Source organism: Microtus ochrogaster, unplaced genomic scaffold, assembly GCF_000317375.1.
Source record: "Microtus ochrogaster isolate Prairie Vole_2 unplaced genomic scaffold, MicOch1.0 UNK14, whole genome shotgun sequence".
In the NCBI taxonomy this organism is placed as follows: Eukaryota; Metazoa; Chordata; class Mammalia; order Rodentia; family Cricetidae; genus Microtus; species Microtus ochrogaster.
This window is the reverse complement of record NW_004949112.1, coordinates 716,699-742,001: the sequence shown is the minus strand read 5'-3', so window position 1 is coordinate 742,001 and position 25,303 is coordinate 716,699. Positions and strand designations below refer to the sequence as shown.

The 25,303-nt window shown below is 45.4% G+C and overlaps 1 protein-coding gene across 7 annotated transcripts in view; it reads left to right on the top strand.

Annotated features, from left to right (window-relative positions):
• The first annotated feature begins 6,053 nt into the window (after positions 1-6,053).
• The window catches only part of Sergef (secretion regulating guanine nucleotide exchange factor), a 213,679-nt gene continuing 194,429 nt past the window's right edge, over positions 6,054-25,303 (top strand). For 6 of the 7 annotated variants that reach the window (XM_026789122.1, XM_005366754.3, XM_026789120.1 and 3 more), the window contains exons 1-5: positions 6,054-6,120; positions 10,391-10,526; positions 12,563-12,718; positions 14,761-14,855; positions 22,762-22,822. In XM_026789122.1, the coding sequence (XP_026644923.1) occupies positions 6,061-6,120; positions 10,391-10,526; positions 12,563-12,718; positions 14,761-14,855; positions 22,762-22,822 (508 nt within the window). In that variant the 5' untranslated portion in view covers positions 6,054-6,060. The remainder of the gene's footprint in view (positions 6,121-10,390; positions 10,527-12,562; positions 12,719-14,760; positions 14,856-22,761; positions 22,823-25,303) is intronic. The other variant, XM_026789121.1, reaches the window with a different exon arrangement.

The window sequence follows — 25,303 nt, the reverse complement described above, 5'->3', positions numbered from 1 at the left end:
ACTAATTAAAACTCAGAGACAGATACTGGGGTTCAACCTGAAGGTCAGAAAAGCAAAACATGCAGCCACTGGCTCTTACCTCTGCCTCAGTCCAAAATGGCGATCCTGCCTCCAGGAATCTCAGAATAAGACCGAGACTGAGAGCTGTCTCCTCCTGTTTTATAATCCTCTCTAGTTCTGGGGTTAAAGGCGTGCACCACTACTGCCCAGTTTCTATGGCAAGCTAGTGTGGCTACTGGGATTAAAGGTGTGTGTTATTGCTGCCTGATCTGTAAGGCTGATCAGTGTGGCTGTTTTATTTCCCTTATCCTCAGGTAAGTTCTATTTAATAAAGTACAAATGAAATTCCACTACAGTGTAGCCCTTTAGGGGTCCCACTAAGTGTACATAAGGGGACCTGGCTCCTTCATCGCTCTCCCCACCGCCTCCCCAGTACTATAAAATCACAGCTCAGTTTCTCAGCTGCTACTCTCACCTCAGATTCTCAGCCTCCAAGCCATTGCTTGCTTGCTCCAAGGACAGGGGGAGTGCCAGAAGAACCTTGGCTTCCTGTCTGGGCCTCTTGCATTTCCGTTGCTCTGGAAGCTCTCCGATGACTCGAAGCATATTTTTAAAACAAAAACAAACAAACAAAAACAAAATACACTTTTGGACAGCTTTTCTAGTTGAGGAAACTGGTCAGCAACAGCTTGGCAACCCTTCTGTGGAAAACGGAGCTTGGCCTCTGTTCGGCCTCACTGCACCTTGGTTCCCTGGTCCCTGCTGCGAGGACTCTGCTGAGGTGGCTCTGGAAGCTCTGCTTTCCTGTTCTAGATGACTTCATTTGGAGAAGTGAAAGAACCCCTGAAATTCGGGTTTAGTCCCACTTTTTGCCTTGGGAACATAACACCTTAGGTAGGCAAATGGACAGAAGACAAAGCTGCGCCTTCCAAAAGTTCCACAACCTCCCCAGCAGCGCCACCAATGGGGACCATGTGTTCAAATACCAGAGTCAAAGGGGACATTTCTCATTCAAACCACCCCACTTTCCACATTCCTTAAAATTGGTCTGTTAGTAGCTCTGCTTTGCACCCCCTCCCACATCAGGGTTTTAAAGGTCCAGCCCTGGGCTGGGGATGTAGTTTAGGGTTAGTGTTCTCTTCCAGCTTGTATAATGCCTTGGATTCCCCCGGAAGTGCCACAAAAGGAAGTCCTCTACTATGTACTGAGAATCAAGCTTTAGGGTCAGAGCCTTCTTCCTCCTCTAGGACCAAGACTAGAGTTCATTAGCTTCTTTAGTTCCTTATATCCCTCCCCCACTCGCTAGAGGCTTGGTCTCCTTGAGCACCTACATGGCCGGTAGTAGGGAGCTGGAAGAAGCAGGAAAATGCTCTTTGGGCTAAGTGTTGGGAGGGGCACCAAACCTTCCTGCTCTTGATAAGTATTAATGTCAGTTCACTCTGTTTTGGGTGGCTTGCAAGACCTCAGTATCTCTTGATGTTGGTGTCTCTGACTAAGACTATTAGCTTCATCTCTATCAGTCTCTCAGGCTCTCTGAACCATCAGCCCTGGTCTGGTGGCTAGCTATTGCATTTCTCATCATGAGCCAGACTTTTCTCAATTCAGATTTTTTTTTTTGTCCCCATTGCAGTATCTTTCCTTGGAGCTAAAATGGTTGGGGTTCACATCACACTCTCAGCCTCTTAACAGTAGCCAGATATCCGGCCGGGAACTCTTTCAGCCTCTCTCATCTCTTAGGCAGAAATCCATCCAGATTTCCCGAGATCTGCTTCACAAGTTCAGGTTTGGTTTCTCCCACTTTACTTTATTTCTTTTTTTAATTATATTTAAATATTATTTTTCTTTCCTTTTTTATTTAAATTTTTCATTTATTTTACCACCAGTTTCCCTTCCCTTCTCTCCTCTCACCCCCTTCCTTTTCCTATCTACCCCTCCCCATCCACTCCTCCTCCATCTCCATTCGTAAAGGAGCAGGCTTCCCATGGGCATGCACAAAGCATGGCCTGTGAAGTTGAAGCGAAACCAGAGCTCCTACTCTTGAGGCAAGGTCAGGTGTGCACACATGAGGAACAGGTTACCAAAAGCCAGCTAAGCACCAGGGAGAGGTCCTGCTCTGTTAGAAACTTACTAAGAGACCAAGCTACACAGGTGTCACACACATGCAGAGGGCCAAGGCTGGTTCCATGTAGGTTTCGGACTGCTGGTCCAGTGTCCATGAGCTCCTGGAAGCTCAGGCCAGCTGTCTCTGTGGGTTCCCCCATCATGATTCCCTGGCTGGAACAATCCTTCCTCCTTTTCCTTCTGCAAGACTCTTACCCTGTGCTTGTCTGTGGATCTCTGCCTCTGCTTCTATCAGCTAATGGATAGAGTATCTCTGATGGCAATTAGGGAAGTCATCAGTCTGCTTGCAGTAGATGGCCAGTTCATGCACCTCTCCATTATTGCTGGGAGTCTTAGTTGGGGTCATCCTTGTGAGTTCCTGGGGGTTTCCTTGGCACCAACTGATGGAGGAAGGCCATTGGTTAATTAAACAAAGAAGCTGCTTGCCCTGATAGGTTAGAACATAGGTGGGTGGAGTAAACAGACAGAATGCTGGGAGGAAGAGGAAGTGAGCTCAGACTCCAGAGCTCTCTCCTCTTGGGGGCAGATGCCTCAGAGAGACACGATGCTCCACTCTTGCGGGCAGAGGCGAGAGCTCTGCTCTCTGAGGCACACGCGATGAAGCTCCCACCCAGGATGGACGTAGGCTAGAATCTCCCTGGTAAGCGACCTTGTGGGCTACAGCAGATTATTAGAGATGGGCTAGTCCAGGTGCGAGAGTTAGCCTAGAAGAGGCTAGATAGAAATGGGCCAAGCAGTGATTAAAAGAATACAGCGCCTGTGTAATTATTTCGGGTAAAGCTAGCCTTGCAGGCAGCGGGGTGCTGGGGATGCAGCCCCTCACCCTTATTACTACAACCAACTCCGAAAAGGACTGCCCTATCAAGGTGTCTCTTTTTTTACTCTCCCCTCCATCCTGCTTCCAACCCATCTCCTGCACCCTGCCTGTCCAACCTGCTTCCTCTAGTATCCATTCCTCCATCTTCCCATGCCCTGCCCCCAGTTTACTCAGAAGATCTTTTCTACTTCCCCTTCCCAGGGAAATCCATGCATCCCTCTTTGGGTTTTCCTTGTTATCTAGCCTCTCTGGGGCTGTGGATTGTAGGTTGGTTATCCTATACTTTACTCCTAATAACATCTATAAGTGAGTGCATATCATGTTTGTCTTTCTGGGTCTGGGTTACCTCACTCAGGATGATTTTTTCTAGTTCTATCCACTTGCCCGCAAATTTCATGAGAGTATCTTTTATAGCTGAGTAGTACTCCATTTTGTAAATGTACCACATTTCCCCCTATCCATTCTTTGGTAGAGAGGCATCTAAGTTGTTTCCAGGTTCTGGCTATTACAAATGATGTTGTTATGAACTTAGTTGAGCAAGTATCCTTGTGTTATGATTGCACATCCTTTGGGTATATGCCCAAGATTGTTATAGCTGTGTCTTGAGGTAGATTGATTCCCAGTTTTCTAAGAAATAGCCATACTGATTTTTAAAGTAGCTGTACAAGTTTGCATTCCCACCAGCAGAGGAAGAATGTTCCCTTGCTCCACATTCTCTCCAGCATAAGCTGTCATCAGTATTTTTGATATTGGCCATTCTGACAGGTGTAAGATGGAATCTCAGAAACATTTTGATTTGCATTTCCCTGATGACTAAAGATGTTCTTTAAGTGTCTCTTGGCCATTTGAGATTCTTCTGTTGAGAATTCTCTGTTTAGATCTGTACCCCATTTTTTAATCGGATTATTCGATATTTTAATGTTTAGCTTCTTGAGTTCTTTATATATTTTGTAGATCAGCCCTCTGTCAGATGTGGGGTTGGTGAGGATCTTTTTCCACTCAGAGGCTGTCATTTTGTCTTATGACAGTGTCCTTTGCCTTACAGAAGCTTCTCAGTTTCAGGAGGTCCCATTTATCAATTGCCAATCTCAGTGTCTGTGCTATTGGTGTTATATTTAGGAGGTGGTCTACTGTGCCAAGGCACTAGAGATTAACTCCATTTTCTATTCTATCAGGTTTAGTGTGGTTGGATTTGTCTTGAGGCCTTTGATCTACATGAACTTGAGTTTTGTGAAGGGCAATAGATATGGATTTATTTGTTTTCCTTACATGTTGACATCCAGTTATGCCAGTGCCATTTGTTGAAGATGGTTTCTTATTCCATTGTATAATTTTGGCTACTTTATCAAAAATCAAGTATTAATAGGTTGTGAATTTATGTCAGCATTTTTGATTTGATTCTATCGATCCACATGCCTGTTTTTATGCCAATATCAAGCTTTTTTTTATTACTATAGCTCTATAGTAGAGCTTGAAGTCAGGGATGGTGATGCCTCTAGAAATTCCTGTATTGTACAAGATGGTTAAACATTATTTTAAAGATTTTTATATAATATATTTTGATTATATTCTTTTTCCTTCCTGAAGTCCTCTATAGGTCCTCTTCACCTCTCCCTCCTTTCCTCTCAACATCCCCAACAAGAAAAACTAAAACCCAAAGGACAAAACAAAAAAACAAAAAACCACCAAGACATACCACCACCACCACCAAACAACAACAAAAAGCACAAATGAAACATGGAGTCTGTTTGTATTGGTCAACTGCTCCTGAGCATGGGGCCTGCCCAGGAGTGCGGTTAAATATACCCAGTCCACTCCGTTGGAGAAAACCAATATTTTCTTTCCCATGTATCAGCTGCAAATAGCTTCTTAGTTAGGGGTGGGACTTTCGTGCCCACTTCTCCTCCTCAGTGCACAGAGACTGTGATAAACATGTACGAGACCTGACCAGATCCACCTTAGTTTGTTATATGTGAGTCATTGCCGTGTATTGCTTTGGGAACTGCTGAAAAGGAGAGAGAACGGTCCCATTACACCCAACTGTCACATCCTGTAACAACATGCTTGAGAGGAAAGCCGCAACAGAAAAGCAGTAAATACTGCCCCCATCTCTCAGGACTTCGGAAGCAGAGTGGCTGTGCTTGGCTTGCCTGTGTGCTCCAAGCAGCACCATCCACCTTCTCAAGATTTCACAGTCGTGGGGAGAAAAGACCAGGGGCTGTCTTCACAAGGTCCAGCAGGCAGTAACAAGCAAGGAGTGCGGGACGTGAACAGGTGAGAGCTGGATAGTAGCTTCCCTGGGACACTTTCCAATGTGAGGGCTAGGCCGGCAGGATGAAGTCCCTGAGACCTGTCTGCAGAGAGGCCAGAGCTGTGAATGTAGATCATTGCCTTAAATGTGACCCTATCCCCCCCAACTTCAGGTTCTGAATTCCACTTTCCCAGTGTGCATTGGTACGTTGTACTATTTAATTCCCTCCAACTTCATGACATCGTTGATAAAAGCCATATTATATGAAAATCTATCTTGGATAAGAATTATTCATCCTGATGATCAGAATTAGGGCAGGCAGTTGTGGAGGGTGGGGACAGCTTAGGGACACAACAGACAATAGCCAGTACTAGGGGGTGTTACCAGGTGCGCATTCCCCGTCGTGACGCTAGGCCACCCAGTACTCTCAGGTTCCCACATGCACAGAGAAGCGGGCTAAGGCTGCTCCCGGAGGACTCCGCACTGGACCCTTCCCACCTCCGGGCTCAGCTCCCTTCCCCACCACGCTGTGTTATCCTGGTCAGGTCAGCCCTCTGGGCAGCATGGGGCACGTAAAGAGCTTTCTGAATGACTGTGATGCGGAATTACGAGCGTGGGTGCAGAACACATTCCCCCCACACGGGTGTGTTGCCTGGAGGCCGAGAGGTCTGGTGTGACAGCGTTTTGGCTGAGTTCCTTCGCGCAGGGGGGAGAGCTAGCCCCAGCATCCTCCCATTCCAGGCCCACTGGCCCCGCCTAGTCCCTCGATTCTTCCCGCAGGCCACGCCCAGCTACCGGCCTCGCCCCGCCCCTGACGTCCGCGGCCCCGCCCCGTGCCAGCCCCTCCCGGAAGTGCCGGCGGAGCGTGTGCATGGCGCGCGTGTCCCGTGTCTCGGAGGCTGGCTCCGCCGCGGCCGCGCTCTTCGGCTGGGTACGTGACTCCGCCCCCGGGCTCGGGAAGCGACTGGGGGCGCGGAGACCCGGGAGCTCCCGGCGTCTGCGTGGGTGAAGGGGGAGCTGAGAGGCAGAGGCCCAAGCCAGGGTCCTGGGTTGAGCACTCCGGGCTGCGGCAGGAAGGGTTCGGAGGGAGGGTCTCCCCGCGATGCCTGAGGGGCCTGCTGCTAACTGGGGCTTGAGGACCGGAGGGACTGAGGCTCTTCGGGTAGACCCTACCTTCAGGGGAGAGCGTCCATTCTGGGAAAGCTCTAGGCTGCCTGAGCGCCTGGGAAGGCAGCGTGGAGGCTGGACAGAGAGAAGATCACTTGGTGACAGAGCTCGTAGGGCCACCTGTGTCATCGAATCTTTCTTTTGCCTGGAGGATGGGAGGCTCCTTACCAGCGCCATCACCCTGGGGAGCATCCTGTGGATGTGAGGCCTGTGGAGTGTGGCCGCGCGAGGCGCAGACCCTGCGTATTTGCTGTTACTCTGCTCCGACCGGATCTTACCTTTTCTGGGGTCGTGGAAGTCTTGGCTGCTTAGGTTTGACACTGAACTTTGAGAGAATCCTTATGTGTGACTGGAGAGGAGGCTTTATGCTCGCGAATGTGGGGGACATGCGTGGCAGGAAGCATATGTTGGATGTTACAGTTCTTAATATTAAATGCCAAAATTGTGATAGGATGCACGATTTGTTAACGGCAGTCTCCTTGACTACAGCGGAGGTGTTCTGAGAGTGAGTACTGAGATCGTGGTGTTCACATTGGCTCTCTTGGTGTCTGGCATCTTGCAGACTCCGGGGAAATATTTGTTGACTGAAGAATGAATGAATGAACGAATGGATGAAACAGATGAGTACCTGTGCGCACAGCCATGTGGAAGGTTTGGGAAATCCATACATGTAAAGCTGTTCCAGTTCCTCTGCTAGAGGAGGCTATAGCACCTATGTTTCTGCCAAGATTGGTATTCATTGACATATCTTTCACTTGTTGAGTGTCAGGCTGCTGTAAGGGAGATCTTGGCATGGCCTAGGTGACTCAGCTCCCTGAGGTAGCACTTGAGGTGGGGGCGGGGTTAATAACCGAATGTGTTGCTGCCTGTCATTTTCCAGCCAGGAGACTGTTGTCTTTCTGGCAGAGGAAAAACATCTGACAGAAAAAGCCTTTCAGATGCGGCCTTAAATGGACAGAGGCAGAACAGGATCGAACCTCACTTTTCTAGTGTGCTTGGAGGCCTGCTGGCATAGTCTTCCTGTTGCGTATTCAGGGTGCATGTATTAGTTGGCTTCTGCTGCCATGACAAAACACCACAGGCTGGGTTCTTGAACAATAGAAATTTATTTTCTCATAGAGCTGGAGGTTGCAAGTTCAAGATTGAGGTGTGGACGGTTTGGGTTTCTCTGAGGCCTCAGGTGGCTGTTTGTTTGTGGGTATCCTTGGTGTCTTAGGAGGAGACTAGATGAATGCACCAGGGCCCCACCTTACGGTCTCATCCGTTAACCTTAGTTACCTCTTTAAAGGTTGTGACTCCAAATACAGCCATATCGGGATATTTAAGAGGTTAGGGCTTTAATGTAGAAATTTTAGAGAAACACAGTTCATCTCTCACAAGGGTGTGTGTGTGTGTGCATAAGCTCTGTCTGGATCCTTTGTAAAGAAGGAAGGTATGCATAGTTGTCATAAAGTATATTAAAATTTCCTTTGCTCAGTTTAGTTTTAAGGCCTCTTGCTGCGCTAGAGACTGGTACATAGCGTGAACCTGGGGTTGTTCCTGCCTGTCTTCTCCCTCCAGTATTTCTCATCCTGCAAGCCTGGTAATGGGGCAACCAGATTGGCTAGAGACCCCAGCACATACTCTCTGCTTCACTCTGCAACAGTGTTGCATTTGACCTTTCCAGGGTGGAGCCTTGGACCTGATGTGACCAATGCAGTTTCAGGTTTAGGGGAGTAGCTATGAGCAAGACCAAATCCCTGCCTTCATGGTCTGTCTCTAGGAGATGGGTAGACTAGTCAAGTAGGCAAGACTCACTGTAGTGCTAAGGAAGGATACAAAGAAGAGAAAGGTGCTGAAGTGCTGGAGGTGAGCAACAGCCCAGAGTCTGTGGCTTACCCTCTGGGCTGCCTCCAAGCACATCCTCATTAGACACAGTAAGAGCTAAAGAAAGACGCCAACTACTGACTTGGTCGCGCCGTTGTGTAACTATGGATCATTACTTGAGCCTCCCTGGGCCTCCGTTTCCTCATCTGTAAAATGAATGCTATTGCACCTTAGTTGTGAGGATTGAAGGTGTCTGTTGTGTCTGCAGAGAACACTTCGTAGGAGCTGGCTGTATTGTACCCGAGGATCTCTTGACCTGTGCCCCTCCCGTAGCTCATTCTTCTTGGAGCCCTGCTGCTCAAGGTGACTGGAAATACCCAGCGGACAGGAGGGTTTTACGTGTGGGTTTGCATTCATGCCTTGGGGGTTATTTCCAGTCACATGTTCTCATTCAGGGGTCCTCAGAAGATGGGTTTTAAAGGCTCGACCACTCACCTCCAAAAGAACCAGCTTGGGAGTAGACACTTGAAGAAAGGAATTTCTGAAGTATTAAGTATTAAGTATTAAGAACTGTGGGTTCACAGTTCCTCTTCTTTAAGTGAATATGGCAAGCTCTGAAAACTTAGAACGTTCTGGGTCGGCTCTTTACAGTGTGTATTCTCTATTGTATTTATATCTTTTGTTGCAGAGATCTTACTGTTTCACTTAATGGACATTGCCCTTTCTTTACAGCATCTTTGTGATATGTATTTGTGTATATACTGAATTCTATTTCGGTAACCAAGCTGTAAACATTTCAGACTAAAGACTGTTCTTCTAGTATTGGTGACTGAACCTAGAAACATGCTAGGTAAGCACTCTGTTGCTCTGCTGTACCCCTAGACCTGAACTATGTATGCAGTTGATAGCGTAGATCTACAAGGGAGATCTGAATCTTGGAGTCGCCAAATGCTATACTTGAAAAGGCCCTTTAGAGATAAACTGCCTAGGTCTTGTACTAGCTCAATCGGTAGAGCATGGGACTCTTAATCCCAGGGTCGTGGGTTCGAGCCCCACATTGGGCGCCATTCTGTAGTATGGAGCCGTGGGCTGTGTTCCTGATGCCTGGCTCCTGGCCACCTGGCTAGCTTATGCCCCGAAATAACAACACACAAGCTGTATTCTTTTAAACACTGCTTGGCCCATTAGCTCTAGCCTCTTCTCATATCTTGCCTAACCCATATTTAGTAATCTGTGTAGCACCAGTATTACCGGGAAAGATTCAGCATGTCTGACCTGGCGGCTTGCTTCAGAAGCATCTGCCCCAGAGAGGAGCGGCATGGCGTCTGAGCTCACTTCCCTTCTTCCCAGCATTCCGTTCTGTCTACTCTACCCACCTATGTTCTGACCTATCTGGCCAAGCAGTTTTCTTTATTAATTAACCGATGACCTTCCCACATCACAGGTGAATGATGAGGCTTCCTGTTAGGGATGCAGCATCCTTAGCTGACTAAATAAATACAGAAAGTCATTGCCTGCTTCCCATTGAGGATGTGGGGAGGGGAGCACAAACCTAACTCTGGAGTGTTTTCTGCTAACTTTTTCTTTATCTCTCCCTCCCCACCAACTTTTTTTCTTTTCCTAGCTTTCCTGGATAATTAGCTTTTATCAGAGGGCTTCCTTGGTCTGATTCCCAAAGGCAGTTTAGTCTTGATTGGGTTTTATTGCCCTTGTGATGCCACATAGAATCACCTGGGAAGAGAAGTGTCAATGGAAGGCCTCAATCAGATTGACCTGTGAGCACGTCTCTGAAGAGACTATCTTGGTTGATGATTGATGTGGAAGGTCCAGTCCGCTGTGGGTGGTACCATCCATTGGTTGATGGGCCTGGGCTTTCTAAGAAAGTCAGTGGAGAGAGCCAGAGAGTGAGTCCCAGGCAGTGTTCTCCATGGCTTCTGCTTGATCAGTCTCGGTCCTCTCTTCCCCCAGCAGCAAACTAGAACAGTGTTGTATACCTGCAGGGAAAGGTGAGCCACATGGTCGGCTAAGTTGTGGATGCCACAGATGCCTCTGAAATAGGAATCACAGTGCTCACAGATGGGCTGGTTCTCAATGTAGATTGACAAGACAGCCTCCTAAGAACATGTCATGGGCTCTGAGAGGTGTGTCGGGGCGAGGGACTCGATGGCTAGATGGGTGCTGACAGTTGGGCCTTCAAACTGCTCTTCTGTGTTGTATTTTATCCCCAGGGTGCAAATAGCTACGGGCAGCTTGGCCTTGGTCACAAGGAAGATGTGCTTCTTCCCCAGCAACTGAGCAGCTTCTGTGAGCCCGGGTGCATCAGGAGTGTCACAGGAGGTGGGGGCCATTCTGCAGCTGTCACAGGTAGCTCTCTTCTCAAATGGATAACCACTCACTTTTGTATTGAGGTGTTTCCCCCTTGGAAATAAAAACCTTGCCATCTTTTAGTCTTTTGTACTTCTCAGAGAGCAGCATTTGTTTTTGTGAAAGAGCCAGATAACCATTAAGGAAGTCCTAGCTTGCTAGAGCTTGAACTTCTGATTTCCTTCCCTTCCTTTTCCCTACCCCCTTATACCAATAAGGCTCAGAGAGGAAGGCTTAAGGTCATAAGGTAAGTTGGTGAACGTGTTACAACCTGTTTGAGTTTTACTTTGAAACCTTTGCAAGTAGGTGAAATACCCCTTGAGATCAAGAACTTTACCTTACCTTGTCCTTAATTTTTTGTCCTAGTGCCCAGAGAGTACTGGGGGCCACACATACTTCAGCTTAGCAGAGGCAGTGTATGGCATACGATCGGGAATGGGAACTGTGGCTCAAACTCCCTGGGCTCAAGTGCTTGTTCTCTAGTTCATTAGCTCTGCGGCTCTGGCAAGTATCTTCCTGTACAGCAGTGGTCTACTCTTACTTCTGTTGTAGTGATAAAATGCTAAAATGCCTGCCCACAAGCCTCTTTAGAGGGGAAAGGATTCTATTCGACTTAATATAGGTAACGTCTCTTTATTGCAGGGAGTCAAGGCAAGAACTTAAAGCATCACCTCCACAGACAAGAGTAGAGGGAAATAAAGGCATCTTTGCCCGCTGGCTGCTTGGTCTCTTTATTCTAACACAGTTAAGGCCTCAGCCCATGGAATGGTACTGCCCACATTCAGATCAGTTAGAAGTCAAGATAGTCCCACAGACATATCCACCTGTCAGCCTGGTCTGGATAATTCCTCATTAGTACTCCCCTTCCAGATGATTGCAGGTTGTGTATGTTGATAGTAGATGCTAACTAGCATACTCAGTTTTCTCTCTGTCCTGTGGGGATAATAACAGTAGATAAACTTAGGGTTTTCCAGTAGATAAACTTAGTGTTTTAGGGCTGTTACAGGCCTTTGGTGTTCCTGTCATCGTGGATTCCTCCCTTCCTTTGTAAAGAAATGCTAGAAATTATATTTTACAACTGTACTGATATAAAGTAACTATACCTAAGAATGGCATTTGTACTATATATGAATTATTGTTACATTAAAATCAACTTAAAACAATTTGAAATTAAGACAGCTTAATTAAAGGTGTATGGGCCTTTTGAAGTATTATGGGGCCTAGGTACGTGTGGAAAGGACTTCCATGCTCAGCTCTTAGGACAGCTTCTGGCACATTCTAAGTGTTGAGCTGATGTTGGCATTCCTGTGATCATAGATGCTCCATTTGGCGATATTGGCACTTGTTACAAAACTGGGAGTTTCCATTCAACCACTAGATTGGAGGCCCTTGGCCTGATCCTTTGGTTCCAGAACACATTAGCATGCATCAGTTAATAGCATTAGTATGGCCAAGAAGCCTATGTCTGTGGCTCCAAATAGTGCATGGTAACCTTTTCTTACTTTGGGAGTTGTGTCTCTCTCCCTGTCATGCTGACACTGGAGCTTTGTTGTTTTAACTTTGTCTTAGTGGCTGTGCCTTAATTTACTGCTATTCTTTCCGCCAGCACTTTCATCTCCGCAGTAGCGGCCTGCTTCTTTGGAAGCGGTTCGGCCACTCTGGCCACAGCATGGTGGGAATTCTGTTCCTGTGGATACCACTAACTAGAGCTTTAACTAAATCTCTATTGTTCTATTTCTAAATAAGACCTGAGATACGAACGCTGGGGTGAAAATGTGTGAGCTCAAAGAGGTGAAGTAACAACTAGCTAACCCTCCCACTCAAAGAGAATGTCCTTATGCTCAGCCAAACCACTCCAAATCCCTCCCAGCTACTTCCTGTGTGTCTCTCTAACTCTTCCAAGTGCCCTCTGATGCTCTATAAATACTTCCTGTCAACTGGTTGCTTACTCAGCCTCCTGTCTCAAGGTTCATTTTATTTAATTAATGCAAATGCAAACTTGGGGTTCACAGTGTGATCAAATATCTGTTTTGCAGATAGAGGAAGACTCTTTGTTTGTGGCCTGAATAAAGATGGGCAGCTGGGGCTCGGCCACACAGAAGATGTTCTGTGTTTTACCATCTGCAAGCCTCTCCTTGGTTGTCCAATCAAACAGGTGGCCTGTGGCTGGGATTTTACCATTATGCTCACAGGTAAGCTCTCTCTTGAATAAATATCACCACCAAGGTTTTTGGGTGATAGCAGTGTAGTGTGTGTGTGTGGGGGGGGGGAGAATGATTAAATGAGAACTTCTATACTTTTTGAAGAAAAACAAAACAAACAAACAAACAACAAAAAAACCACCCCATGAACCAATAAGTGTTCTCTATTAGGGAAATTGCAGGGTACCTTTTACAAGGAGAATTGAAACTATAAAGGAGATCAGGCTGGAATATACATTTGCCAGAGACTGGAGGATGAACCGGATCTCATTAGGTGGTCATTTCTAGTCCCAAATGCTCATGAGAGCTATGTGCCTGGTCTAGCTGACCAGGAGTGCCATAAGAGTTCTTATCTGCTCGTTGTCTTAGGTAGCATGTCTACTGCTGTGATGACACGGCATGACCCAAAGCAACTTGGTGAGGAAAGGGTTTGTTTGGCTTACACATCACTGCTCATCATTAAAGGAAGTCAGGACAGGAACTCAAGCAGGCCAGCAACCTGGAGGCAGAAGATGTTGCAGAGATCATGGAGGAATACTGCTTACTGACTTGCTCAGCCTGCTTTCTTATAGAATCTGGACCACCTGACCAAGGATGAACCTACCCAAAATGGACCCTTTTCCATCAGTCACTGATTAAAAAATGTTCTATAGCCATATCTTCTAGTTGGGGCTCCTCCTCTCCAGTGACTCTAGCCTGTGTCAAGTTGGTGTAAAGCTAGCCATCACTGTATAATAATGAGGGGGTAGGGATCTCACAGCACCAAGGGGCTTCCATGGTGACATTACTGAGGCTCAAACCCAGGACTTCACATGTGCTAGGCAAAGGCTCTACCACTGAGTTATTTCTCCATCTCCCTTCAAAACATCTAGTTTCTATGAAGACAGGTCACAGAATGAGTTATGGCTAAAGGGTTGCTAGAATAATTCTTTTGGAAGCAGCTGGTTTGTTACTCTGTTAATTGATTTCTCTGTTTAACTTTGTCCTTTCTAGCTGCCTGGTCTGGGTTTAAAGGACACCTGTAGTTTCTGTCTCTTCATGCTCATGGATCCCTAGATGTGTAGTGAAAGTCCCAGGCCTTTGCACACAGCCTTCTACAGAGGCTCCTGTGTCTGCTGTCTTCTTCTTACTTGCCAGACTCCCTGTACTTTCTTTGTTGCAATGCCCAGTGGCCCCTGCTTCAGAACATGCCCTGTTGTACACTCACGAACCGCCGTCCAGTATTTCAGTCTTCCTCGGCTGTCACCATTTCTGTTTTGCAGAGGAGTTCCATATGTATCGAGTTTGACAGTAATCATCAGAGTCCAGATGGGCTGGGGAGGCAGCTTGCTGAGCATGGGAGGCCCTGACTAGATTAGCTCTGAAAAAGAAAACCTCCTTCCATATGAAGAATTTCAATGCTAGATATCACTTTGTGAAGTACTTATTATGGGCCATGTTAGGGTCGCAAGAGGCAGAAGGGAGCACTGTTCCCAACACATCACAACAAGTTGTGAGAAAGGCACCAGTCACAGCTGGAGAACAGACTATCATATTTTTATGGATGAAGGTTAAGTTGGAAGACAGGGTTAATTATGAAGACAGGTGGTTCTAACATTCCTCTGGGACAAATTTGCCCTCCAAACTTTAGACTTGTCTCCAGGGGAAACCCTTGCTTTGCCAGGTCATACATGTCTTGTCCTTTTCTCCAGACTCTTCAGGTGAGTGTGTGGGGAAGGGCAGGGAGGAAAAAGGCCCAGAGCATGACAGTGTGCAGAATTTGTTGGCTGGAGACATGGGAAGTGGGAAACATGAAGAGGGAGTAAGTGTTCAGTCACTTCAGTACTGGGCCCTGAGTTAAGTGCTCTGCACAGGTAATCAGCCATTAAGGCTACAGGTGGCAGGTAATCTTTAGTGTGGAAGAACTAAAGAAGGAAAGTGGCCAGAAGGCTTTGAGGCACAGGATGCCTGCTGTATCTTCTCATCCCTGTTTCCCTGTTGGTCACAGGAATCTCACTTCTTAGATTTGTAATCTGAATGCTTATGTTTTGCAGAATTAGGTCAAGTTCTGTCATGTGGATCCAATGCTTTTGGCCAGTTAGGTGTGCCGCACGGCCCTCGCAGATGTATGGTTCCACAGACCATTGAGGTGAGGACACCCTGGTTTTAGCTGGTTCTATCTTGCTGTTTCTAGGCTGTTTCTTTTATCCTCACTCACGTGAAAGACTAGGTAGGTTCTTGAAAGCCCATGGAGTAATAGAACTTGAGTTGAAAATAAGTTCTTCTGTTAAAAGTCAGTTTTAGGGGAATCAATGCTGGGTGGAAAATTTTTCATCTTCATGCACGTTATAAGAGTTTATAAACTTGGATAGCAGAACTGCACCTCATATGCTCATTCTTAATGACGGGAACTGTGTTACAGACAGGTCCAAGTAGAAGTGATTTGCCTCACGATACTAAGTTCAGGGTCTGGGAAGATGGCATAGTGAGTAGAGCACTTGCTGTGTGATCTCCAGAATCAATTTAAAGCTGGGTGCAGTAGCACAAGTCTGTATGGTGCTCCAATGGGTAAGCTGAGACAGGAGATTGCCTGAGAGCTCCCAGGCCAGCTAGCCTAGCATATGAAGTGGTAAACAACAAAGACCCTGTCTAAAGCAAAGTGAAAGGGGTGGGGCAGCCCTAAAGGTGTCCTCTGACCTCCTTATGCTTATGATGGTGTATGTCTGCATCCACAGGCATATGCGTGCACACATACACACAAAGTAGATTCAGCAAATGGTAGTCCAGTGCTGTCCTGCAGAAATATCAAATGATTGAAAATTTTCTGAAAGCCCATTTAAAAACAAGTAAAAGCTGAGATTGATTTTTAATAACAACTTTATTGAGATATGATTCAGATACCATGGAATTTGCCCCTTTGAAATGTATACTTCAATGTTTTTCAGTATCTTCAGTATGCTCTGCCATTGTCATTATCGAATTCTAGAACATTTGTGTTATGGCTAAAAGGAATTCTACACTCAGTAGTAGTGGCTTCCTGTCTTCCCCTCCTCCAGCCCCTGGTGGCTGCTAGTCAACCTTCTCTGTGGATTTATGTGTTCTAGCCATTTCATATAAATGTAATTTTACAACATGTGGCCTTGGGGCCTTTTGTGTGTCTCTCTTCATGCACTACTTTCAAGTTTTATGTGTGCAATGTGTGTGTGTGTGTATGTATACATATATATATATATATATATATATATATATATATATGGAGTTTTAATGACATTTTTAAAAGATTATTTTATGCACATGTATGTTTTGCCTGTATGTGTGTCTGTGCACCACGAAGACCAGAACAGTGTATGGGCTTTAGTGTTATGATTTAGCATCCTTTTTGTTTATAGACCCAAAAGTGGTATTGTTGGGTCTTGAGGTAGATTGTTTCCTAATTTTCTGAAAAATTGCCATACTGATATCCAAAGGGGCTGTACCAGCTTGCATTCCCACCAGCAATGGAGGAGTGTTCCCTTTACCCCACATCCTCTCCAACATAAGTTGTCATCAGTGTTTTTTGATCTTGACCATTCTGACAGGTGTAAGATGGAATCTCAGAGTTGTTTTGATTTGCATTTCTCTGATGGCTAAGAATGTTGAACATTTTCTTAGGATTGTATTTTGGCCATTTTAGATTCATCTGTTGAGAGTTCTCTATTTAGGTCTATACCCCCCCCCCCTTTTTTATTGGATTATTTGTTCTTTTGATGACCAATTTCTTAAGTTCTTTGTATATTTTGGAGATCATTTCTCTGATGGTTGGTGAAGATCTTTCCCCATTCTGTAGGCTACTGTTTTGTCTTGTTGACCGTGTCCTTTGTTTTACAGAAACAACCCAGTTTCAGGAGGTCCCATTTATTAATTGTTGCTCTCATTGTCTGTGCTTCTGGGGTTATATTTAGGAAGTGGTATCCTGTGCCAATGCGTTCAAGTGTACTTCCCACTTTCTCTTCTATGAGGTTCAGTGTGGCTAGTTTTATGTTGAGGTCTTTGATCCATTTGGACTTGAGTTTTGTGCTTGGGGATGAATATGGATCTATTTTCATTCTTCTACATGGTGATATCCAGTTATGCCAGCACCATTTGTTAAATATGCTTTCTTTTTTTCTATTTGATATTTTTTGCTTCTTTGTCAAAAATCAGGTATTCAAAGGTGTGTGAATATCCGGGTCTTCAGTTCCATTGGTTCCATTGGTTCCATTGGTCCCCCTGTCTGTTCTTATGCCAATACCATTGTTTTCATTACTATAGCCCTGTAATAGAGTTTGAAGTCAGGGATTGTGATGCCTCCAGAAGTTCCATTATTGTACAGAATTATTTTGGCTATCCTGGGTTTTTGCTTTTCCATATGAAGTTGAGTACTGTTCTTTCAAGGTCTGTGAAGAATTTTGTTTGGATTTTGGTGGGCATTGCATTGAATCTGTAGATTGCCTTTGGTTAAGACTGCAATTTTTACTGTGTTAATTCTGCGTACCCAAGAGCATGGGAAATCTTTCCACTTTCTGGTGTCTTTTTTTTTTTTTTTTTTTTTTTTTTTTGGTTTTTCGAGACAGGGTTTCTCTGTGGCTTTGGAGCCTGTCCTGGAACTAGCTCTGTAGACCAGGCTGGTCTCGAACTCACAGAGATCCACCTGCCTCTGCCTCCCGAGTGCTGGGATTAAAGGCGTGAGCCACCACCGCCCGGCTCTGGTGTCTTTTTGAATTTCTTTCTTTAAAGATTTAAAGTTCTTGTCATAGTAGTCTTCCACTTGTTTGGTTAGAATTAGTCCAAGATATTTTATGTTCTTTGTGGCTATTATGAAGGGTGTTGATTCTCTGATTTCTTTAACCCATTTAGCATCTGTGTACAAGAGGACTACTGATTTTTTTTATTTAATCTTGTATCCTGCTACACTACTGAAAGTGTCTATGAGTCTTAGAAGTTCCTTGGTAGAAATTTTGGGATCGCTTATGTAAACTATCATATCATCAGCAAACAGTGAGAGTTTGACTTCTTCTTTTCCGATTTGTATCCCCCTGATCTTCTTTCGGTGTCTTATTGCTCTAGCTAGAACCTCAAGTACTATATTGAATAGATATAGAGAGAGTAGACAGCCTTGTTTTGTTCCTGATTTCAGTAGGATGCCTTTGAGTTTCTTGCCATTTAGTTTGATATTGGCTGTTGGCAGTCAGTGCTTTTAACTATCTCGCTAGCTCCTTGACTTTTTTTTTTTTTTAAGTATAGCATCTCATGTAGCACTGGCTGCACTCAGACATATTATATAATTGAAGCTAGACTTGAACTCCTGCTCCTGCCGCCTCTACCTGCCATGGCTTTGATAACAGATGCATCACCACACCCAGCATATCGTTGGAAACTTGAAAGCTAATTTCATCTATCCAAGCTGTTGTCTTTTATATAAACATAAATGTAGCATTTGTGAGTCAGGTGTTTTTCTTTCCTTTTTTTTGTACTGAAGCTCTGAACTCTGTGTGCATGTTTTACTGGTTGCTTTGAATCTAATCACATGCAAGGGTTCAGTGTCCACATGTAGCAGTGACCATGGTAGAGAGTGGGTGGGAAGCAGTACATTTGGCTTTTTTTAAAGACTTTTTCTTATTGACTTTTTGTGGATTTTTACATCATGCATCCAGATCCCATTCATTTCCCTGTCCTTTCATATCCACCCTCTGCCCTTGCAAACCATGCCCCCTCAATAAAATAAAATTTAAAATAAAACTAAAACAAGCTAAAATACAAAAGAAAGAAAGAGAGAGAGAAAGGAAGGAAGGAAGGAAGGTCAGTCAGTCTCAGTGTAGAAGCTGTAGTGAGACACAGTGAGTCACACAAAATACCCTTTAGTCTGTACATCTTTACTTGTAAGTGTTCATTGCAATGAGTTATAGATCTGATTCAAGGGTTCTGGCTTCTACTACACCATTTATACTGAGCCTCACTGGGACTCCTCTTGGATATTCTGTTCTTGCCCCATGTTATGGAGATCCTGAAGCTTTGGATCTACAGGCCTGCCCCCTTCACATGCTCCAGCAGTTTATCGATAAGGTAGATGTTGGGGTGGACCAACTCATACATAACCTGGGTTCTGGGCCTGGGTGGTAGTTGGGTTGGTCAGCCTGCCGGCTTTCCCTCATCAGCAGTATCTACACTATCAAGGTGAGCTCTCCAGACTGCCCTGGCTAGCTCATCCATTGCAGTAGGCAGCAAGGAGCTGGGCCAGTTCTCCTGCTCACTCCTTTGGGGGCTGGCTCACCCACACCCTCAGGGACAGCTGTACTGTTTTGCTCAGTCGAGGTGCAGGGCCTGGGCATTTGGCTTTTGTTTAGAGCTCTTTTTATGATATCCCACATACAGGTTTGTGAAATTTATGTGTGTCTTACTTTGCTTTGTGTTCCTGTGATTAGCATCATGATCAAAAACAATTTAGGGAGGAAAGGGTTTATTTCACCTTACAGCTCTCAGGTCCCACTTCATCACCCGTGACTGAGGGAGGACAAAGTGGGGACTTAGGGCAGGAGCCTGGAGGCAGGAACACTGCTTTCTGGCTTGCATTCAGCTTCATGTTCAGCTGCCTTTCTTTTCCCTCCCAGGACCCATTGCCCAGGAGTAGCCACTCACAGTTGACCAGGCCCTCCCAGATCAATCGATAATCAAGAAAATGTCCCACAGGCTTGCCTACAGGCCAGTCTTATGGAGGTGTTTTCTCAAACGTGGTTCCCTTTTCCTATATATCCTAGTTTGTGTCAAGTAGGAATAAAAAGTAAAAGCATAATATTGTAAATGGTCCTGATGAGAATAGGAAAAATTTCAGGAATACACAGAAATCAAGAACAAGTTTCTCTGACTCAACTTCCCTTCTGCCTCCTTACCTCTGATTAGAAGTGGAAGATGCGTTTTCATTGGAGGGCTCAGATCAGCTTCTGTCATCTTGTGGAGTTCAGTTGCTGGCCTGTGGTCTGTTATTTGTGGGTAGTGGTTCTGAAGGGCTGCACAGAGTCTAGTTCTGCAGAGCTCTGGGTCCCCCCGTAACTCCCAGGAGCAAATAGGTGGCCTTTAAGAACCTACATATGTTATAATTAATTTACCTTAATTATAGTTGATATAATTAAAGAATACGGGAAGGGACAATGGTTAAAATACATTGGATGGCAGAGTCAGTAACTAAGAACATTTTGATGGGCTGTGTCCCATGTGGCAATGGGAGGGATATACCAGAATGAGAACTGTTGGAGACTCTATTTATGGATGGCACTGCCATGTTTGGGCACTGGATTAGGTCGTGAGTACAGTGGTGGTTAAGATCTGTCTTAGCGCCTGAGAGGTTTGTAGTGGCTCATGATAAATACATGCAGTGTCATTGTCATGCCAGAGTCATGAGAGGTGCTCATATAGTCCCAAGGGAGGAGGATTGGACTCTTATCTAGTGGGAAGTTTACCTAAGTCCTAGAGTTGAGTTAGGTTTCCCTGGCTTGGGCTAACAGGATACAGAACATGTGCCAAAGAAGAACATTCTAGGCCAAAGGAACAGTGTGGATGATGATGTCAGCAGGTGACTAGGCTGGAATATGGGGAAAAGTGGAAGTACTGAGGTGGAGTGGGTACGCATAGATAGTAGTAGCACATAAGATAAAAGCATAGAGAGATGGGCCATTGGTTATTTTTAGGAAAAAGGAAGGCAGGAAAGAAGATGCGTTTAAAGAACCATCTACTCAAACTGTTTTGGCAGTCAGATTTTATTTTCCCCGATTCTAATGTGATTGGAGACACCAATGTCAGAAGTATAGTCTCCAGAAAGGAGCCAGAGCCTTGCTCTTTGTGCCAGTCAGATTGGTCTGGAATAATCTGGTGTGATCTCTTGTGCACTGGAGCACAGATTCTAGGCAGAGTGGTTCTTAAGACTTGTTCTTATCCTTTACACTGTTCTTGAAAAGAGAATGACTGAGGGACAGGGACACAGCTCAGCATGCAGAAAACCTTGTGTTTAATCTCCAGTATTGCCTGAACTGGACATGGTGGTACATGCATTTAATCCCAGCGCTTGGGAGGCAGAGGTAGGAGAATCAGAAGTTCAAGGCTTTCTTTGGCTATATAGCGAGTTTGAGGCCACCCTGGGATATATGAGGCCCCAGGGGAAGGAGCAATCCAGAACCTATCCAGAGGAGGGAAACTTAGTGATAGCTGCTGCAGCTGGGATGTTTGTCTAGAGTTCTTCATTAGTTATCTACTGCAGTGAGACAGCTACAACAAGCATTATGCCACCATTTTTGAGGGTCTGAAATGGGACCTCTGAGCTGATTTTTCACAAAGTAGCAGTGAAGACATAGCTAGGTACATACCTCCATGAGCTGGACTGGGGTCCAGTCTCATTGCCAAACTCTTACAATGCTTCTGGTGGGAGTCACAGTTCCTGCTCTGTGGACCTTTTTGTATGACTGTTCAGACCTGTCAGGTGGCTTTCTTAAGAGGAGGCCTCGGTGCCTCTGACTCACTCTGCTCCTTTATTCTTTCCATTAGAAGTGTGTCAGTAAGCCCAGCCCACACAGGGGAGGGAATCAAGCTCTGTGACTTGAAGGGAGTAGTATCAAAGAAATTGAGGACCTATTTTTAAAACCGCCACATGATGTATTAGAGAGGACATGACAACTGTCTTCAAATATTTGGAAAGCTTTGTCAGAAGCTAAAGGCAGCTGGGTTTGGCTCCATCTAAAGAGATACATGGAGATGTGCAAGGATGGAGCAGGTGCCTAGGGAGGTGGTGAGCCCCATGTTACCGGAGGCAGCTACTGGGCAAGGGGTTGAATGACCATTTAAGGAAGAGCTTCTAGCCTTGGCTAAGGATCAAACTGGGTCAGTAGGGAACACTGAAGCCCTTGCTATTTAAGTCTTATTGGAGCACAGCCACGCTTTCTCATATATAGCTGTTTGATGTTACAGAGCTGAGCTGTGTGGCAGGAGCCATATGGTATTTGGCTGTTTTGGGGAAATGTTTACTGGATGACTTTGGAGGTCCCACCCCCCCTACTCTTGAGAGGCAGTGCAATGTGGTACTATGATACGATATTTTTAAAAAGTTATATTTCAGGGTTAGGGAGATGGCTTAATGGTAAGAGTGCTTGTTATACAAGCATGGGAACTTGGATTTCAATCTTCAGAACTCATGAAAAAAAAAAAAAGCCAAAGCAAGGGCAAGAGAGATGTCTCAACCATTAAGAGTAGTTGTGGTTCTTGCTGAGGACCTAGATTCAGTTTGCAGTACCCACAACTGTATGTAACTCTAGTTCCATGGGATCTGATATTCTCTTCTGACCATCACAGGCACTAGGCATGCATATGGTACACATTTAGGAAGAACAGACATATACATAAAATAAAATACATCTTTAAACAAAGCCAGGGATGACTGTGTATGCCTATAACTCCAGCACTAAGGGAGCTCAATGGCCACTGAGCCTCGCTGAAACAGGGAACTTCCTGTTTAGTGAGAGACCCTGATTCAAGGCAGTAAGGCAGAGAGTGATAGTAGAAGGTACTCAGTGTCTTCCTTTGGCCTCCTTGTACCCACACACTCAAGTACATGCAACACACACACTCAAGTGCATGCAACACACACACTCAAGTGCATGCAACACACACACTCAAGTACATGCAACATACACACACTCAAGTGCATGCAACACACACACTCAAGTACATGCAACATACACACACTCAAGTGCATGCAACACACACACTCATGTGCATGCAACAGACATACAAATATTTAAGTGCGTGTAACACACAAACACACATGTGCATGTAATGCGTGCACATACAACTGCACTCAAGTACATGCAACACACATGCATACAACACACACTCATGTGCATGCAACACACAGATTTTCATCTCATAAATAAAGAAGCATTTCTGAGTGAGCATATTGGGTGGGGGTGCTTCAGACTGAATTGAGTTTGTACGAGTTACACGATATTTTGTAGATGAATGATTCTGAGAGTAAATCCTGTTCTTTCTTTGGACAGCTCCTGAGAGAGAAGGTTGTTTGTGTCGCTGCTGGACTGAGGCATGCATTAGCCACTACAGGTAGACCACCCAGCTTTTATTTCTCAAGCGAGCCCAATCTGAGCAGTAGAGCTCCAGGAAAACTTTGTAAGGAGTGTCGGCAAGGGGCCAGCTGTGCTGAGAGGAGAGACCACAAAGTAGAAGTCATTGGAGAGTCTTTGTCAGGGGAGGAAGGGAGTGAGCTGTCTGACTCTCTTTGTTGCAGACATGCTGCTAGGTTTTTCATAATTTTATTCTCTCGTTCAGTCCTTACAGCCAAGGAGTGGTGTGAGTTAAAGTCTCACCCACAAGAGTTTGTGGAAGCACGTGTGAGGGAGGGAGGAAGAGCTAGAGACTGTCAGTGTGGACTCTGCAGCCAACTGTGTTGCCTTCCTGCTGGATTTTAACATTGGTGGATGGACAAGCTTAAAGTGCATTGTCTTCTGTACATGAGTGGGCAGCATGTATAGGGCCACTGGAGGGCAGGTGACATTAAGGTAAATAGGACTCTGGCCTTGGTTTGAAGATCCTAAAGGTTAGAAAACAATTGATACATAGATAGCTCTTTTTAAAAAGAAGGTAAGGTGGGGAGATGGGTCAGTAGATACTATGATCGCCTTGAAAGCATGAGGATCTGAGTTCAAATCTATAGAGCCCACGTAAAAAGCTGTGTGAAGCAGAGGCAGGCAGATCTCTGAAGCTCGCTGGCAAGCTAGCCTAGCTTACTTGATGAAGTTCCAGACCAATGAGAGACCTTGTCTCAGTTAAAATTGAAGATATTTGAGGAACACTACCAATGTTGAACCCTGACTTCTACATGCACCTACACATACATGCACACATAAATATATATGTGAGGGGGCAGATGCTTGGGAGGAAAAGGGAGAGGGAGAGAAACTAGGGTGTACTCAGAGGAGAGAAACTCAGAGGGGAGGGACTAAAAACCCAGGAATGGGTGGAGAAGCTTCTTCACCCTTCAGATTCTGCCCTTGCTCCTCCTGTGCTGTCACTGTGTTTTTCTCCTGTGACTGGTAACTCCCCATGTTGTGTGAGTTCAGGTGTGGTGGGTGATGACAGAGAGGAGAGGCCAGGAGGAGGCAGTGAAAGTCTGTGCTGGTGCAGTCCTGTGGCTGCTGCTTCAACCTTCTCTTAAAGGGAGAGATCAATACAGCAGTTAGGAGCACTACCTGCTCTTCCAGAAGACACAGGTTTGGTTCCCAGCACCCACACGACAGCTATTAATAGTCTAACTCCAGTGCTAGGGGATCTGACACTCTTTTCTGGCTCTCATGGGCACCAGGCATGCATGTGGAGAACAGACAAACATGTGGACAAAACATTCATACACAAACAATTTTTAAAATGTGAAATCTTGTGTTTTGAGAGAATTATAACCCCACATGAAATTGCTAAAAAACAAACTAGATCCCCACAAGTTCTTTTTCCAGCTTCCCTCAGTGGTAATACCTTGCAGAATTAACAGTGCAGTAGCTCACCCAGGATGCTGATGCTGATACAGTGAGGATGCAGAAGAATTTATCACCACGAGTTTTCTCCTGCTGCTCCCAGCCTTCTAAGCCCTCAACAACCATTCCTGTTTCTCGTGTTTGTAATGTCACCTCTGAAATGCCCTAAGATGCTCCCATACAGTACATGACCTTTAGGGGTTGGTGTTCCTGCACAGCATAGTTCCCTGGGTATCTGTCTGAGCCATGTGTATCCATAACTGATTCCTTTTCATGACGAATAGCGTGGTATGGATGTGGCACTGGATTAGCCTATTAGAGCTGTTGTAACACATTACTGCAGCCCAAATGGCTTAAATGCCATACCCTCCCTTTCTCCCTGTTCTAGAGACTGGAAGCCCAGGATGAGTGCCATTAGGATTGTTTCTGGTGACACTTTCCTTGGCTTGTAGATGCCCGCTTCTCACTGTGGCCTAACAGGCTCTTCCTCTGAGCATCTGTGCAAAGACAGCTCTCACATGACTCATACGTACAGGTGCTAGTCCTAATGGACTAACCCCACTTCCCATAGGTACCACTCAGCTTTCCTAACCTCTGTAATGCCCTGTTTCCAAACAAAGCCACACTAGAAATTAGGGATTCCACACCTGGATGTTGGGGGGTGGGGCACAGGACAGTTTATAAGAGCCAGTTTGTTTAACTAGTTATCCACTGAGGAATGTCAAACTCGTTTCTAGTTTTGGCCTATTTTCAATAACCTATAAACATTCGTGGACGGTTTTTTATAGGAATGTAGATTTTATTTCTTTGGATTAAGTGGGTTAAGGAGGGTGACTGCTGAGCTGTGTGGTAGTGACTACTTGTTTATAGATGGCTCTTCTCTTAGAAATCTGCAGGGCAGGCAAGGCCAGTTGGTGGTGGCGCACGCCTTTAATCCCAGCACTCGGGAGGCAGAGGCAGGTGGATGGATCTCTGTGAGTTCGAGGCCAGCCTGGTCTACAAGAGCAAGTTCCAGGACAGGCTCCAAAGCTACAGAGAAACCCTGTCTCAAAAAAAA